General features: G+C 55.4%; 1 protein-coding gene and 1 long non-coding RNA gene across 2 annotated transcripts in view; both read right to left on the bottom strand.

The window, feature by feature from the left end:
• Positions 1-1,167: 1,167 nt before the first annotated feature.
• LOC136049497 (uncharacterized) lies at positions 1,168-1,626 on the bottom strand. Its single transcript, XR_010622309.1, has 2 exons — positions 1,421-1,626; positions 1,168-1,308 (listed from the first exon to the last, which is right to left on the bottom strand). It is a non-coding gene; the product is annotated as an uncharacterized LOC136049497 (long non-coding RNA).
• A 1,579-nt stretch (positions 1,627-3,205) lies between these two features.
• AGRN (agrin) overlaps positions 3,206-17,494 on the bottom strand; it is a 60,125-nt gene continuing 45,836 nt past the window's right edge. Inside the window, 23 exon segments of the mRNA XM_065737989.1 lie at positions 3,206-3,682; positions 4,204-4,307; positions 4,706-4,930; positions 7,416-7,503; positions 7,844-8,033; positions 8,185-8,301; positions 8,796-8,807; positions 9,108-9,219; positions 9,425-9,589; positions 9,924-10,020; positions 10,143-10,277; positions 10,694-10,923; positions 11,023-11,238; positions 11,628-11,820; positions 12,586-12,945; positions 13,136-13,255; positions 13,493-13,607; positions 15,086-15,213; positions 15,948-16,082; positions 16,194-16,577; positions 16,663-16,768; positions 17,045-17,169; positions 17,350-17,493. Of these exon segments, the coding sequence (XP_065594061.1) occupies positions 3,525-3,682; positions 4,204-4,307; positions 4,706-4,930; positions 7,416-7,503; positions 7,844-8,033; positions 8,185-8,301; positions 8,796-8,807; positions 9,108-9,219; positions 9,425-9,589; positions 9,924-10,020; positions 10,143-10,277; positions 10,694-10,923; positions 11,023-11,238; positions 11,628-11,820; positions 12,586-12,945; positions 13,136-13,255; positions 13,493-13,607; positions 15,086-15,213; positions 15,948-16,082; positions 16,194-16,577; positions 16,663-16,768; positions 17,045-17,169; positions 17,350-17,493 (3,659 nt within the window). The 3' untranslated portion in view covers positions 3,206-3,524.

The following is a 17,494-nucleotide window of genomic DNA, read 5'->3' on the forward strand; positions in this document are numbered from 1 at the left end:
CGAATTCCGTGTCTATTCGGGGAATACCCGGCGCTGGCAGAGCAGCAGCTCGTGGCTCAGTGGGGTCACCCAGATGCGCTGCAATGGGGGCCAAGCAGCAACCCCTGGTTACAATGAGCCCTGTGCTCTCCTCCCTCATTCCTCCTCCCCCCCCCCCCCCCCCTCCCCCGACCACACTGTGGTTTCTGTGCGTGTGAAAATGGCTGCGACCCCACTGCTCCATGCTCTGTCTCAGTTGGAGGCTTTCACCATCCAGTGCCCGGGCTGAGGGCACCAATTCTGCAGTGAGCATCTCTGGCTTTGCCCTGGGATCAAAGTTGCCTTCCACAATTGCGCTGAGGACACCTCTAAAATCCCTTTCCAACCACGACAGTCAACTGGAGGAGCACTCAGTGCTGCCTAAAGCCATCTGCACTTCCCCCCTGACCCCAGGTGTCCTTTGGATGGGCACAGCAGCGCCCAAGTCCCCTTGCTCCCAGCTCAAGCTGGGTGTTGGCTGGGGGGGCTGCCAGCAGCACAGCCAAGCCCTTCCCCTGAGTCACGCCTGCTGCCTGCCCAAGCATGCCCCCAGCGCTGCTCTTCCCCTTCTTTCCTTCCTCTTTCCACTCACAAAGGGTTTTTCCAGCATGTAGTTAAAAATAAAAATAAAATAAAACCCAGAACAGAAAACCAACACATCCAGCTGTCAGAGCTCGGCTTCTCATTCTGGCCAAGACAATGACAGCTTTTTCTCCTCCTGCTTTGCAGCGGAGCTGGCAGGGAGCCCGTGAAAGAGGTACTGACTTTGCAAGCCCATGCCTGTTGTAGCATAATAAGGTCATTGTCGAGAAGACGCGGCACCGCGAGGCTGATCTTGAGCAAAACACGGCCCCACTTGCACGTCGTGCAACCCCTGGGGCTGCTCTGACAGTGGCCCCATTGTTTCCCATTGTGAGGCCGCGGTGTCTCGTTACCCAGAGCAGGGCTGGCTCCTGCTGTGCTGCTGCAGACACCGCTCCATCGTCGCTGGGTGTCGGGAGGAGGACGGGGTGCGCTGAATTAACGGCCTCCCTAACGTGATGTTCTCGCTTCGCACATGATGCCAATGGGACGGATGCAAAACCGCTGCTGAAACCACTGCCCAAGAGGAGGTGGTGGCAAGGAAGAAAGAGATCGGGAAAATAGAAAAAGGTACTTAATCGTTTCCAAACTTTATTTCATGGTGATTGACGAAAGACACAAGTTAGTAACGGTTATATCATGCTGCTCCTCTACTGTGCATTGCCCTTCGGGATTCATACAGCAGTTCACAACGGCCATTAATTTACCCTATAAATGAAGCCACACGGACATTATTTAAATTAAAAAAAAAAAAGGAAAAAAAAAGAAAAAAAAAAAGAAAACCCAAACCTCGACGTCACTTTGTCATCGTTGTACGTACATGGTATAAACACTGTTAAAAATGAAGCCCAGGTTAAGTGCACGGCCCCCAGGGAGCACTGCAGACCCAGGCTCGACGACGACGAGGGCACTGTGTCCTGTTTTAAGGCATTTCCAAGCCCCAGCGAAAGCAGACAGAGTTCTTGTTGCGTTTTTTTCTTTCTTTTTTTTTTCCCCCCCTTTTTTTTTTTTTTTTTTGCATCATTTCAGTGGCATTCTGCAAAAACGAGCACCTTCCTCCGCCACGGTGCCCTCCCCCCCTTGGTCTCAGTGGGATGCACACCCCAACGCAGCCATCACCACGTACCCTCCCCCCCAGGACCCCCACGCTGTATACAGCAGCCACTCAACACGTGCTATTGCCACGCACACACGGTCTTCCCTGAAATATGGGAACCATCGGGGTCTCTTTTTAGGGGACTGACAACAGATCAGGCATTGATTTCTATGGGGTGGGGGATTCCTCCCTGCTTGGGCAAGAAGTAAAAAGCAAAAATTAGCCTGAGTGGTTTGCCACGGCGCTCTCCCCCTTCATTAGGTCCAGAAGGTGAGATAGGAATTGATGCAGTACCACAAACTGATGGCCCCTGGGATATCAGGGTACACCTGACAGCCAGCGGGACCCTTCCAACCAATTCTGCACGCTCCATAGGGCAGTTGGCCACAAAGCACTGCCAGCTGCCTTCACAGGGTGGGATGGGGACACCGCAGCGGCCCAGTGGTGACAGATGCCACGTGGCAGCAGGGAGCTCTTCCCACGGAGAAGGAACCTGAGTGACGGTGCTCACAGCTGCAATCCCTTTGTTTTTCGCTTTGGGGAGGCCCAGTGTTTGCAAACACACACACACAAGCAGCGGCTGTGCAGCTGGCACTTTGCTTTCAAGACTTGAATGGAGGAAGACGACACTTCAAAGACAGTAAAGACACTTTAAAAAACCCCCTCCCCAGCAATCCCACCCGGCCACGTGGCTCCTGGCTCACTCTCGTTCCTCTGGAGCTATCGCTGGTGGCACCTGGAGGAGCTCGGACCGTGACATGGAAGCTCCTGTGTTGCAAAAGCTTGAAGACAAAGGTAAAATGGTGTTTGCCATGGCATGGTTTCTAACAGCAGCCTACAGAGATGCGCTGCAACAGTCCTCATGGGAGGTGGAGGGCAAGTCGTGCCAGGAGGCTGAAAAATGGACGTGGGGCAGGGCAGGACAGGTCCGAGAGGTTTCTTTAAAGCAGAAGAGGACCCAATCCCATGCCCTCACAGATGGTGCTGGAAGGAGGGCAGCCCCGGCTCCTGAGGACGTGTTGCAAGTTGTCAGTGGTGCAGTTTGGGGTACAGAAGCTCTCGGAAGAGCAGCCAGGGCAAGCAGATGGTGAGGACAAGTCTGGGTCAACACGAAGCGTGGAAATGAGGTTTCACAGCTGCTTCTGCATGCGTCCAAGAGGAGGAGGAGGAAAGCCAACAGAGAAACAGACACTTCCCCCCTCAGCCCCTCTTGGTCCAGCAAACAGACATAAGACAACCAAAGAGCAATGCTTTTCTGCCTGCTCAGAGCAGACCTTGGTCTCTCTTCCAGTGCATGGCATCCCTGATTTAACAGAGCATCATAAAGGAGAAAAGCACTTGAGATCCTTACACACATAAATTATAGTGAGAGGATGGGGGCAGAGGGAGACGGGGTGAACACAGGGGCCTGAGACAGGCGAGTGGTGAACCCACAAAGGCCACAGGGCTTGCCAGCACCAGCATCCTTTATCCCCCCCATTGATGTGAACAGTAACCCAAGAACACAAGTAAGGAGGGGAAAATAAACAAGCCCCAAAAGAAGCTTCAAGTATGAGTGAGATTTACAATATGGGTGCGATGGGGAAGTTCTTCTGTCACTCCTTGGAGGCTTGGTTCAAGGTTTGTTCTTTGTTGCTGCTGCTCGATTAGAGTCTGACTGACCTGGATATACCGCAACCGAACAAATAACCCAACAGAAATGGTGGTTCCTCCCCTCCCTTTCCCCCCTCCCCCCTCAAAATATAAAAAGCAATAAGTTTACAAAAATAGAAAATAATTACAGCAATAGGCAGGAGGAAGGGAAGGAGAAGGAAGGGTCCCTGGGGGTCTATTTGGCTGAGCAGTGTAATATCGTGGGGTTGTTTAAAGCGTCCTCCACCAGATGCAGTTCTTGGCGGTCGACAATCACGTCCCTTATACAGCCAATAAAGCCAGTGCTGTAGGCCTTGGGCAGCTTGTGAGCCACGTTGAGCCGCTCCATTCCCCCTGCAAGAGAGAGTGGGGATGTCAAAGGACGTGGTGCTGTGCTCCAGCACCTTGCCCGCCAGCATCGTGCACGCGGACCTTGCTCAGAAACCTTTCCTGGCCAGAATTTACTTCTTGTTAGGTTAGATGTTAGGAATAAATGTACTCAGAGGGTACAGAGGCAGCAAAACAGGCTGCCTGAAGAAGTCGTGGTTGCCCCAACCTTGAAGGCATTTGAGGCCTGGATGGATGGGGCCCTGGGCAGCCTGACCTGGTGGGTAGCAGCCCTCTCCATGGCGTGGGATTGGAACTTGATGGCCCCTAGAATCACAGAATGGCTTAGGCTGGAAGGGATCTTATGTCTTCTCAGAGGCAAGGTGACCTTTTCTTGGATACAGAGTCTTTGTAAGATGGGCTAGACCTGAAGCTACCAGCTTAGAGCAGGAACAGATGCTTCTGGGAGGCCAAACGTGTCCGAACCACTTGGATTCAAAGGCATTGCAGACCCCCAGACAGGGTTGTCACCCTGCCCAAGCCCTTACCCAGCCACAGGGCCCCGTCCGTGTCCAGCTGCGTGGCACCCAGCGGTGAGGATCCAGTGATGGGAGCTTCGTTGCCGACCTGGAGGGAACCTTCTCTCTGTACCCTGCTCCGTCAGGGAGGGAAGAAGGGATAGAATTAACACCCTTGGAGGAGGCACGCAGGGCTGCCCCCAGCTCGCCGCGGGCAGCAATCCGTGGCACGCCAACCATGCCGCCCTCGCCACTCCCTCACCGCCCAAACGCGGGGACAGCAGAATGTCAAACCCTCCACTGGCCAAACTAAAAGGCACGAACCTTTCCTTTAGCCTTTCCCTTTGGCATTTCCCAGAATGGAGGACAGGCGTGTCGCAGCACGCACCCCATTGCCCACATGCCTCTCCTCTATTCTTATCCAAGGGCAGGAGCGACCCTCGGGGACCGTGGGGCCTCGCTCTTGACCCCGTTTCACCGCTCGCCCGTCCCAAAGCAATCCACCCCAACCCCACTTTTGCCCCCTTCCCACCTGTACGCTTTGATGTGGGTCCAGTGGTTGGTGTTGATGGGGACTGTGGACCGCAGGATGACTGGCTTGGAGCCCAGGTCATACATCATCTGTACAAAGCCATCCACGATGGCGAGGGCGATGTAGTCGGATCGCTCCAGCCCCTTCCCACTCCACAGGATCAGGCCCTGCGTGGCTTCTGTTTTGATGCTCAGCTCAAAGTGGTTGGATTGCAAAGCCTTCTCGCTACGTCGGGAGAGCAAAGAGCGGTGTCAAAACACGGCTACGAAAGCAACAGGCCCCCAACCCAGCTCCTGCTCCGAGCAAGGCCATCACCAGAGATAGACAGGCTATGCATGAAGATTTTTCCTGAATATCCTCAACTTGAATGTCCCAGGATGCATCCTGGAGCTGCTGCCCTCTGTGGAGCACGTGGCGCAGACACATCGAGCCCCATAAGCTGTGGCATGCCACTCTGGTTTGTTGAATGCCCAGTAGGTACTTGGAAGGGATGGAGACTGCCCATAGAGGCAGCAAAACCCTCTCCATCCCAGACACAGCCTTTTTCCAAGGGAGGAATGCTGGAAGGACAGCGTTTTCCCCACAGTGCCATTTCCATCTTTGCTCATAGAGTCACCATCCACCCTCCTGGGATACTCCAAGACACGTGCACACAGACAGGACAACACAGACAGCTTTTTGTTTCCAAGGGACAGCACACTCAGAAGGCTGGACAAGAGCAAGATACAAGCCCACTGTGTTCTCAGGGCAGAACCACAGAATCACTGAAGCTGGGAAAGACCTCAAAGATCCCCAACTCCAGCCCTAACACACCCTCCCCATGCCCAACGACCATGTCCCTCAGTGCCACATCTCCATGGTTATTGACATCTCCAGGGACAGAGACTCTCCCACCTCCCTGGGCAGACTGTGCCCACGCCTCACCACTCTTTGGGAGAAGTTTTTCCTAATATCCAACCTGTAGCTCCATCTCCCTTTCAACCATTGCAAAAAAGGCCCCTCAGAGCAAGGGACAGAGCTGCTGCTCAGCTGCTGGAGCTTCCTTTGTGTGTTTGCCCTCTCCACCTGCAGAGCTGTATCCCTTGCAGATAAAAAGCCCAGAGCACAGCACACAGAAGGAGCACTGAGACGTGGACAAGCAGAGGCAGCAAGAGGAGCACGGGGCACGAGAGCTGGAAGCCTGGCACGACTCACCTGGGCTCGGCGGGGTAGTCCAGTGCGTCAGGACTTAAATGCAGGAAGAAAGGGGAGCATGCGATAAGCGTGAGGCAGCGGAGGAGACCCTGCCCTCCCACCCTGCCCAGCCTCAGCAGTCCATGAGCTGAGCTTCCTCAAGCCAACGAGACAAATGTGTGTGTTGCTGCTTAGCTGGGGTGTCCCAGAGCCCTCTCCCAGCACGGTGATGCTCTCCTGCGTTGGGACTGCTCGTGTTCCTGCTGATCCCTCATGCTAAGATGCTGGGGTTTGCAGCCAGGCACTTAGGATGGCACAGTGGGGCATTGTTGGGGATGGGACATTTTGGGGAAGGGATCTTTTGGTCCTCGGCCTCATGCAAGGAGTACTTCATGGCCAGCCACCTGCCTTTGGGATGGGGAATGGGAGCTGCACGGTCACATAAGGCTGCTCTGAGTCAGCCTCAGGGCATTGGGCGTGCACGGAGAAGGGGAAACCCAGGAGTACAGCTGTCTTGCTGGCACTGCTGGGCACGCTAGGGGCTCCAGCTCCAGGGATATGTACGTATCACAAGGTATGTTCAAAACAAAATGTACGGGCATGTCATGGCCAGCAGAGCCTAGAGAAGCAACTGGAGCACAGGTCCTGCCCAAGGCACACCCGATATCTGTCTGCGGGAAGGAGAAGTGACTTTTTATGGGCAACCCAACGAGCCCTTGAGCCCTGGCGAGCGCCGCTGCCAAATCCCAGCTCAGGGATTTGGGGAGAAGTGCTAAGCTCCCTTTGCAGGATGGGACATGCACAGCCAAAACGGGTGCAGGCTGGCTCAGGTGAGGAGGTGGCTGGGGAGGGTGACCTTCCCCTTGCAGGTGCTGGGAGAGGCAGGACACGAAGGCAGCAGCTTTCTGCTTGTCTGCAGGGACGTGGTTCATCAGTGCTGCCCGTCCACTTGTTCTATTTCCACATTTAACACTTTGCTGCTGATGGAAGAGGCTCGTACTGGGACCTTTCCTGCTCTGCATTCATCCCTCTGAACCAAAGCTAAGTTGCAGCAAGCAACATCTGCCTGCAGCAAAGCCAAACCAGAGCTGTGCCCTCCTTGCCATGGGCTGGGAGTGCCCACCCATGGCAGCCCCAGGCAAACGTCCCCATGCCTGTCCCCATCCTGCCCCACGGGTGGGCTGCAGGGGGGGCTGTACTTACGCAGGGATCTCATTGCTCAGGTGGCTTGAAAACAAAGAAACATCGACACTGAGAAGAGACGGACAGACAGAGAGACAGACAACAAACAGAACGCAGACACGCTCCTCAGGCAGGAACTTAGTGCAAGGGGGGCTTCAGGGGGTGCAAAGGGGAGATGGATGGAGCATAACGTCAGCGTCACCCCACCCCAGCACCCGCTGTGGGGAACTCCTCCATCAACAAGGCAGTTTTTGAGGCACGGGCTGGAAGTGAAGGTTCACCATCCATCTTGGGACACTGGTTTTAGGCTTCTTTGCCCCACGCTCCCCAACTCCTTGTTTTGATCACAAGTTACCTCTTTGTCACAGCATTGTGGTACTCCATGTACGTCCTGCCATCAAATGCAATGGCCTCTGCATCTCCAGCTGCCTTCTCAATGATCACTGAAGATGGGAAAAAGAGGAGCTGTCAGGCAACACAGCACAGCCTGTCTGTCCTCGGGGATCAGAAAGATCCTCCTTTATCCAGGGCATTCACAAAAGAGGGAGGCAGGCACAGACACGGCGGCGTGGCAGCCCTGAGCTCTGATTTTATGGGCAGTGAGTGTGGGCCAGCTTCCAGTTTTGCAGCCAAGTGACATGAAATCTGCAGCCCTTTTGTTTTCTTGGTTAAAGTCGGGGCTTGGTGATGGTCCTGGCTTCCCCACTGCAGGACAGTGCCAACCAGCCAATACCCAGCACAACAAGATGGGGCTGGTGGGGGTCCCTGCCATGACAGCCTCACCTTTCTCGCAGTGAGCCCCAGAGAAGCCCCTCTGGCAGGCACACTCGTAGCTCTCCAGCCGGGGGCTGCAGGTGCCTCCATTCTGGCAGGGGTTGGGCTTCTGGGTGCAGGGGTGGGCACGGAAGGGCGAGATTTCAACGGCACTGCGGATGTGCTGCTCCTTCAGCACGGGCACCCCCTTCACTGAGATCTGGAAGGTGGGAAAGGACAAGAGTCAGCCTTTGTACCCCATCATTGTGAGCCCTGAGCCCCACAGGCCCCCGTGACACAGCGTTTGTCCACAGGGACCCATGTGCTGGGAGTGTCCTCATGGGAGATGGCACCTCTGGCACCGGGCTCACCCTCTGCACGGCGCCATCGAAGCTGGTGGAGATGGCTGCAGCTCGAGCCAGCTTGCTGAAATCAGGGGCTCCCCCCACATAGAATGGCTCCTTCAGGTTCAGGAAGGTGTGAGGCACCTGACGAGGAGGGGAGATGGGAGGAGATGCATTCAGATGCCACAGATCCTCTACAGACAACCTGATGTAGGGTGGCACCCTTTCCCGTGGCAGCGAGGTTGGAACTAGATGATCTTTAAGGCCCCTTCCAACCCGAGCTACTCCATGACTCTATCAGCCATTTCAATGAGGTTCTCCTCTAACTCAAATGATATGGGGACCTGGGCCACAGCAGTAGGACCAGGATGCAGTTATATGAGTCACTAGCGAATGCTTCGTGGAGTTAACACGAGAAACATGACCAGATTAATCGTAATGCTTCCAAAACAAAAATGCAACAACTGGTTGGAAATTAATGAAGAGGAAACGATTGTCTCTAATCTACAGGGAACCTAAAGCTGCTTGGTCAGATGGGAAGGGGAGCAGGTGAGACACTGAGATCTGGATGGAAAACAGAAGAACAATGTGCCAATGGCAGATGAGATGGAGGTGCAGTGGGTCATACTTATCTGTACCTTACGGGATTTCTGGGATCCAGACAGCAGGGGAGGGAAAAATACAAATGCAAATCAAAGGGAGAGAGAGAAAGAGAAATGGGAGATCAGTGGGTAACATCACAACATGCAGGGTTGCAAAAGCAAGGAGTGTGCAGCAGCTGTCCCACAGCATCCTCAGCTCCCAGGTCTCGCCCACTCCTCCTCCACCCTCCATGTGCCTCTGGGAATAAAAGCCCACAGCTCTGGGATCTCAGCTCATTCCACACAGGTGAGGAGCAGGGCTGGAAGCCCAGAGAGCTCTAGGCAGGTCTCTCTGGCCTGCCAACGTACCGGTGATTCTCCCATCACTCTCTCGCCATTGTTGATCCTCATTACCCCTTTGCGCCCATTCCTCTCCAACAAAACACTTATCCAGGTGTTGAGGGGAACTGGCTCTTTGCTCCTGGTGGTGGGAAAGGAGGAGAAGGCATACGGTGAGAGCTCTGCAATGAACCCCTGTGAACACCCACAGCCCATGGGAGAGGCTCTGATCACAGCCAACAGGACTCCCCTGCATCCACCCTGGGGACGGAGCTCCAGCCAGCACTGGGCAGTGGAAGCAATCACCACATCCCTGCAGTCACCACCCACCCTGCTTCCAGCCCTACCTGAGCACGGCTGCCCCTTTGCCCAGGTCGTATCGATACTCCAGGTAGCCATCGTGCAAAGCCAGAGACACAAAGTCTCCTTTGCCATCCGTCTTCTGCCCGTTGTAGAAGATCATGCCGCTAGGACTCTTGGCCAGGAACACCACTTCCATGGACATTTTGTCCCTGAGGAGAGAAAGATGACAGATAGCCTCCAAATCAGCTGCCCACAGACTCTCTTCCTCTAGCCCCATGCAAAGGGCCCTGGAGACATCTGCTGCCTGGTCTCTCAGATCTCTTAGGGATGCCACCCTTTGACCCCACCGGCAGAACTGCCATGCAAGGACAGGCACATGTCACCTTCAGGATGGCAGCCTGCAGTGCTCACCCAGCCCACTGCAGCACCAGGCACCTTGGCAGATCATGCCACATCCTGGCAACAGCAATTCTAGCGCTTCCAATCCCCCTAGATAAAATCTCCAAGCTTTTGCCACTGGCAAACACGTTCCTGAGCACTTACTGCAGGTCAGGAACGAAGGTCTGCAGCCCGTTCAGCTCCAGGTAGGAAAAACCACTGAACTCTGGGAGGAAGGGCATGGTGTGGTCCTGCTCCGTCACTGGGCACAAACGAGGGAATGGTGAGGAAGAGGAGGCACAGCAGCTTCAGCAGCAGGCAGGGGCTCCTAGTCATGCAAGCTGGGGACATCGGCAGCTCCATCCCTCCCCAGCCCCAACACACCTCGCTCGCAGAACTCTCCCTCTCGTCCCATGGGACAGGCACACATGGCACCTCCCTCTGGCAGCACCAGGCAGGTGGCAGAGATGTGGCACGGCGTTGGGTCGCATGGGTTCCTCTCATCAGCACACGTCGGACCTGCAGCAGAAGAGAGAGCTGGTCACGTCAGCATCCCTAACAGCCAGACAGCCCTGCTCTGGGGGGGGGGGCAGAGGATGACACGTCCCCTGACGGCCCTGCCAGCCCTTCTGTCCCACCTCAGGTTGGGCTCACGTGGCCCAAGGACCCCCTGCAATAGACAGACCCCACAAAAGCACAGGTGATGCCCACACGTTGCTCTGCCCTAAAATACAAGTGGAATTTTTTGGCACAGATCCTCGTCCCTTGACTCGTGCACATATGGAGAGACCTGAAACAGATTCTGTCTCCAACGTGCACGGCTTCATCCTACACTTCTTGGAGGCGCTGCCAAGGTTCCCCACCCCATCTTCCCCTCTGCCACCCCGAAGGCTTTTGGACCTCTCAGGACCCCCCAGCAACGCCCGACCCCATACCGGTGTAGGAGTGAAGACACTCGCAGTGGAACATCTCCGCCTCCTTGACGTGGCAGATGCCCCCATGGTGGCAGGGGTTGGGGTGGCAGGGGTCGTTGCCACACTCGCCCACCCCGCTGCCGTACAGCACATCGCTGCCTTTCTCCCGCAGGTCATACATCTGGTTGTTGACATCCAGGAGGCGGATGCAGCCCTTCAGGCCAGCCGTAACTGCAGTACGCTCCGCCACTCTGAAGGGACAAAGGACACGGTGAGGTGGGGGAGAAAAACACCACGCCTTCCACGCGCTTGGATTAAGCGACGCTCCGCCACGGCACCGCGCTACTCACACAACCATTTGGTCCTCGGGGGCTCCTCCGACAAAGAGGTCGGTGTCCAGGTTGAGCCCATCGGTGCCCGTGGGACTCTCCCCACTGACGTGGGGCTCCCCGTCCACAGCCAGCATCCCGCTGCGGCGGTTGCGGTTGGCCACCAGCTGGTGCCACTTGCCAAGCTTCACATGCACCTTGCTGGTGATGATGCCCGTGCCGGAGCCGGTGTTAAACCTGGAGCAGAGGATGGGGAGGGCTGATGGCCGTGCTGCCTCACAGCGAGGGTGCCCTGCACTGCAAGGACAGCTGCGCCCCAAGCAGAAGCTGGGAACTTGAATCCGCGCCTTTTTGGAAGCGTAAAAATAATTCCACCTCGGGTTGCGGGAGCTTTTCTCTCTCCGTTCCCCCTACGTTTCTTTTCACGGCGCGAGAACAGCGCCAAAAAAAGACCTCAGTAAAAGAACAAAAATAAACCCACCTCCCACACCTCCTACCCTTTTCAAATTCAAACCGAGCGACACACGAATTGAATCGCCCTGAAAAGTGCCGCGAGGAAACGCATTCCCCATCTTCTCCGTTCGCTGCTGCTCCCTCATCTGGAAGCCTCCAGCCAGGGCACCCACCTGAGCTGCATGAAGCCGTTCAACAATGCCAGGGAGATGAAGTCCTTGCCATGGTTCTGCCCATTGTACAGCAGCAGCCCGCTGAGCTCCGTGGCCCTGAACTCCATGGCGATGCGCACGGTGTGGTACGCCTTCATCATCTTGAAGGCCAGGTAGGACTTGCCGCCGAAGCTGGGGATGAAGTACCTGATGGCTGCAAAAAGTACGGAGGGAGGAGGGCAAGCCCCGTTAAAAGGAACAGGATTTGCCACCCACAGCCAGAAGCAGCTTTGAGAGCTTCAGCTTTGAGCTTTAGGGATGCAGCTTTCCAGGAATTAGCACTCGGAGATGCCTGGAGCTCTGCTGTGGCAGTGGGAGCTCAAGGCGTGTAACAGAAGCTCTGGGTGAGCACGATGTGCGTGTGGCTGTTTGCTAAGCAGCTCTGAGCACTGGGGAATAGCACCTGAATCATCAGCACACGCATCCCAAATGTGCCAGAAGACAGCACCAGTCTCTGTGCACTCAGCAACTTCAGGAGCCGCAGGCAATGCCACGAGATACAAAAGCAGCAGCTCACAATCCCCGTGGCTCCAGGGCACTGATGTAGCACAGCCAGTAAGAAATTGCTTCTGGCACCTTCTTTCCCTACAGCTTTGCTTCTTACTACTTTTTGTGCTTGCACAGCCTGCTCCTGGCTGGGACACAGCACTTGGTACAGGGCTGGGTTTGCTCTCCATCCCCACTCAACCAGTGCACGTCACGACACTCTGGGAGAGGGATGACTGCAGAGCAGCACTTTCCCACTTGCATCCTCGGTTGGAAGGTGACTTTGGAACCAAAAGCCCCAAGAGATGCCCTTCCCATGCTGTCCCCAGTGTGCACAGATTCATTTGAGTTGGAAGGGACCTTTCAAGGTCCCAACTCCCTTACCCCACAGCCACAAGCTCCAGCACCCCAAGACAAACCAGAGGCCACCTACGTTTCTCACAGACAGCCCCTCCTTTGCCCGCTGGGCAGCTGCAGGTAAACTCTTTCCCATCGTCCTCGCAGGTGCCACCATGCAGGCAGGGGTGGGAGTCGCAGGGTCGTGAGGGCTTCTTGGTGGGGATGGGGGGCTGGCGTGTGGGTTTGCGCCGGGCGGTGGTGGGCAGGGTGGATGTTGGTCTCCTGGTGCTTGCAGGAGCTGCCAGCTTGGCACTGGGGTGACCCACGGTGTCCTGGCGTGGGATGTGGGCCGTGGTGGCAACGGAGGCCGTGGTGTGCCTCCGCGTGGTGGCAGGTGCCATGGTGGTGGCCGTGGTGGTGGTGACGGTGGTGGTGAAGAGCCTGGGGATCCAGTCTGGAAGGCAGCAATGAGCAGGGTGAGGCTGGCACTTTGCAGGTCTCTTCGCAAAGAGGAAAGGAGCTTGGGTTTTGAGGGAGGCTCAGCAAGAATGCTGTGTGCACCAAGGCATGAGAGCCTTTCTCCCCTGACCCAAGTGCCCAACACAAGGGACAGGGGATTGGCCACGAGTAGACAGGGCGCTCACCAAAGTCCATGAATTTGACGTGCTCCTGTTGAGGCTTCTTCACCAGGATGGTCCTCTTCTTGGAGGCTCTGAGTTGCTTCAGCAGAGCTGCCTGGACATCAGCTGCCGTGTAGGAAGTGGCTGATCACAGCCAGGAGAAAGACAAGTGTGAAACGCAACCCCACCAAGCAGTTTTCCCTTCACAACCTCCCTTTGATGCATCTGAATCACTCCCTGACCCAGAAGAGCCCTTCCAGGCACCAGCTCCGGTGGCAGCTCCTCCCATCATCTCTTGATTTTGCTGGACAAAGGGCATAACCCTGACACATTTTTACAAGGTTTGCTCACGGACACGCTGGTTTCTCAGACAGTTCCTACCTGGGTCAAAGTGGGACTCCACAATGACACGGACAGCGCTGCTCTGCCCCAGGTCTCGGACACGGATGCTCTTGAAATCCTTCTTAACATCAGAATTTCGGAAAAGCTCATCCAGCTAACGGATTGGAGGTGGAGGAGGAAAGGCAAACAAACTGATTAATGGGGAGGTCGAGGGCATGGGGTTGGGTTCCTTCAGTAAAAGGTCTCAGTGAGTCTCCTTGGTTTCACCCCAGTTAGGTTTGCGTCAAAACCTTTGCAAGAAACCCTGCTGACACACGCAGAGAACAGTGATCCTTTGGGTAGGGATAATTTGGGAAGGTCCCTATTCGTTATGGCCTGAATTCAAAGCTTAGAACAGCACGGGGAAAGCACAGAGGAGATCTCCATGGAGGAGATGCGTGCAGACGAGAGACACCTTGCAGTTCATATAAGGATTTGCCATTGTGTGGCATCTAAGTCTTACTGATCTCTTCTAAATCTGTATAAACCTGCTTATGCACTTTGGAAAATCCCATAAGGCACCATTCTGCATCTCTGAGCACATGAATGCCTCTTAAAACCTGCTTCTCAGACACTGCAGGATTTGTCTGAAGTCACACGAAGGAGACAGGATAGTCCAACCACTTAGACACAGTCAGGGCTTTATTACCCTGCCCAGCCTCATGTGGAACCAGCACCACCACAGCTGGAGGCCATCCACTTTCTTCCTTTGGCTTCAAGGCAAAGACAGAAGAAATAATTCCAAACTGGAGCCGTGGCATCGTCTCCCCCATAAATTTGGGCACAGTGGTCTCAGATGGGCAAAGGAGAGCACATCAGGTATGTGATGCCCTAAGGGCCTGTACTGTGTTGTCATTTCCCCCATCCCTGGGAGAACAGAACCCAATCAAGCCTCCTGTATCCTCAGAGGGAAGAACAGATGAACCAGTGAATAAAGCCTTACGTGTGCAGGTTTGGATCCTCAGCTGAAAGCCACTATTGTATTGAGAAATATTGCTTTTGTGATACAGAACTGAATGAACCGTACGGTCCTTATGCCAGGCACACATCTGCTTATATGACTGTACTGAGGGACTGCCAGCTTCTAAGTGCAGCTTGGAAGCAGCTCTAAATATGCTAATCTCCTCGCAAAGATGCTTTGTGTTTGCTGTGCCACACTGCAGGCTATGTTACAGTGCTTTTACCCCCACCAGCACTTCCTTGGCACGCCTGTATGTACACATTACTATGAAAGCCCACCTGCTCCAAGAGCTGGCGACACAGGGGGCTTCTCTTTACACGTGGGAGAGTGGATTTAGAAAAGCTGCATAGCTGAACTGGAGGGGTGAAGGGATTTGGGACACATTTTTGCCCACGGGCTTTCTGAGGAGATGCAGATGCTTTGGGAAGTCCAAGCAATTCAGGAAGCACCTCTCATCTGAATAGCCCCACCACCAAAACTGTGACTTCTGCAACCTTTACGATTCTGTGACTCCAGGAAAGCAGGCAGCACCTGGCCCCTGCCTTTGTGGGGTGGCTACACAGGGTCTTCTTTTCTCTTTCTAAGGTGAGAAATGTCTTAGCTGGGCTTGCAATCAAGCATGAAGGACTCACTGCGCTCTCGATGCTCCTGGCTGTCTCCCCAAAGAGCTCCGACTTGGGGTCAGCCATCTCAGGTGTGTAGAACAGCTCCTGGCCTTCCACCTCCTCCAGGATGAGGACTCCTTGGAAGACTTTGGTAGCTGCAGGAGGGAGGGCAGACAAAACAAACCCATTTAGCTGGCTCATGGGGAGGGGGGAAGGCATCTGGCTGACCCGTGAAGAGCACTCAAAGTCCCTGGGGGGGGGGAGAGGGTGATGGCAGTGTGTGGGTAGTGCCAGTGTTGGGGTTAGTCTGGATGGGTCTGGGAGAGCGCCATGGAGGATTAGTAGCAGAGGGTGCTGGAGCAGATGGCAAAGACCAGGCTGAAGATGGCAGCTTTTACCATACGGTTTCCTCTGAGCTCCGGCCCGGAGAGCAGCCCCCCTGCACCGGCTGAGTAACAAGAGAAAGACGTTAGCCAGAGCAGCACACAGTCAACACGGTCGGATCAGACACGGGCATGCAACGGGGCCACAGCAGGGCCACACGTGGCTGTGAGCAAGAAGAAAACCCGTGCTGGGAGAGCTGAGATGCTGTGAGTAGGCTGGGGTCAGCCTGGCAAAAGTGCAACGGGAACCCAAGGTGTGGTTCCCTTCCAGGAAAGCTTTGGGAGCTATGGAGATCCCTGCTGCGGGTAACCACGTGAAGAGTCCATAACTTCTACTCTTTTGTGTGTTAAAAGGAAAATGTGGTGTTCAGAGCAACAAGGGGATGTCCCAATGAGAGCCCAGGCCCAGGCTGGGACCAAAGCAGGGCTCACTGCCAACACTTGCCAAGCTCTGTGCCCTGTAAGGGCTCTGTCTGTCTCCTGGCCTCCAAAACATACAGACTCACCCGGACAGTTGCTCCCTTCTGCATCAGCAGCTGCAGTCTTGCCATCAGAGCAGCACCCGAGCGGGGTGTTGTAGCACGTTGCCCTCTCGATGGCTGGAGTTGGGGTTACCTGGCTTTCCTCCACCTCCTCTTCCCCTGCAGGAAAGCATTAACAGAGGTAGAACCTCGCTCCTGTGAGACCACAAAGCTGGGACACAGCCTCATCTCTTTTATTTCGACATTCCAAGGCCCAGAAGCAATGCTCACCAGCAGAGCCTGCCCCGCTGGATTCCTGGTCCCCACTGATGCTCATCTCCTGGTCCCCACTGCCTTCTGCACTGCCTGACTCAGCGTAGGCAGGCTGAGTGGTGGCCAGGACCACTGGAGAAGTGGAGAGCGGGCGGACGGTGGTCTTCAGCACCCCATGGGTCATCCATGGTGTGGTGGCGGGTCGCGTCGTCGTGACACGCCTTGTTGTAGGGTGACCTCCTGCAGTGGGGCTGGCTTCCTTCAGCAGGGAGGTGGTGGCCAGCTCGGTGGGCTTTGGAGCCCGGGTGGTCAGCTGCAGTGGTGGGGGTAGGATGAGCTTGTCCACGGGCAAGGTGGGCAGAGGGGTGGGTGGCATCGTGTGGCTCGAGTGAGTGATGGACTCTAGGAGGAGAAGCAAGAGAGGGAAGTTTAGAAGGGGGCTGGTCTGGGAAAGGGTGACCATGGCAGGGCATGAGGAGGCACTCACCGTGGCATTGCCCCATGTGCTTCACTGTGATGAGCTGTCCCTGCCGGCACGCAATGGTTTTCAGCTGGCACTGGTCCCCATAGGTGACACCATCAGAGCCACACACCTGGGAAGAGAAACGGTGCAAGATGTGACCACTGCATCTGTCCTCCAACAAGCCTCAGGCAAAATAAACCTGTCCTCAAACCGAGCTCAGGAGGCATCCGTGATGCACAATGCCCCATGTTGGGAACACCCATGGCTGGCACATTCCTGCTCCACACACTGAGGACAGTGACCTGGTGGGCAGCAGCTGAACTCTAGTCCCAAGCCTGGCAGGACCACGCTGGCCATATGTCCCTGCACCCACAGCCCAGCTCAGCCCCTAGTGATCCCCCCATACCTTGGTCATGTTGGCCTCCGAGCAGAGTGGGGACGGGCACTCGCAGTGGGCAAAGCCATTGACCTCCACACACGAGGCCCCGAACTCGCAGCTCATTTCCTCACAGGATTTTGGAGCTGATGGGTCTAGGGTAGGGAGAAAAGGGGGACAAAATGAACAAAACATGTGCCAAGCATAAAAATTAAAATAATAAGAGCTGAGAGCCTATGTTGAATACAAACTCCCCTCCTCTCAGGGGTCTCAGCTCTCCCAGGGTCCCTCTAGAGCAGCACTTCTGTGACCCACACATCCCCCCACCCCCTCACCTTTTTCACAGCCAGCAATGCCCATCTTGCTGCCATTGGGACACTGGTTGCACTTCATGCCAGTGATACCAGTCTTGCAGGAGCAGAGCCCAGTCATCTGCTCGCAGTCGTCGCGCACTGAGCCCACCGGGTCGCAGTTACAGGC

The sequence above is a fragment of the Cyrtonyx montezumae genome, unplaced genomic scaffold (genome assembly GCF_038088225.1).
Source record: "Cyrtonyx montezumae isolate F1298 unplaced genomic scaffold, pur_monq_1.0 scaffold_21, whole genome shotgun sequence".
Classification (NCBI taxonomy): Eukaryota; Metazoa; Chordata; class Aves; order Galliformes; family Odontophoridae; genus Cyrtonyx; species Cyrtonyx montezumae.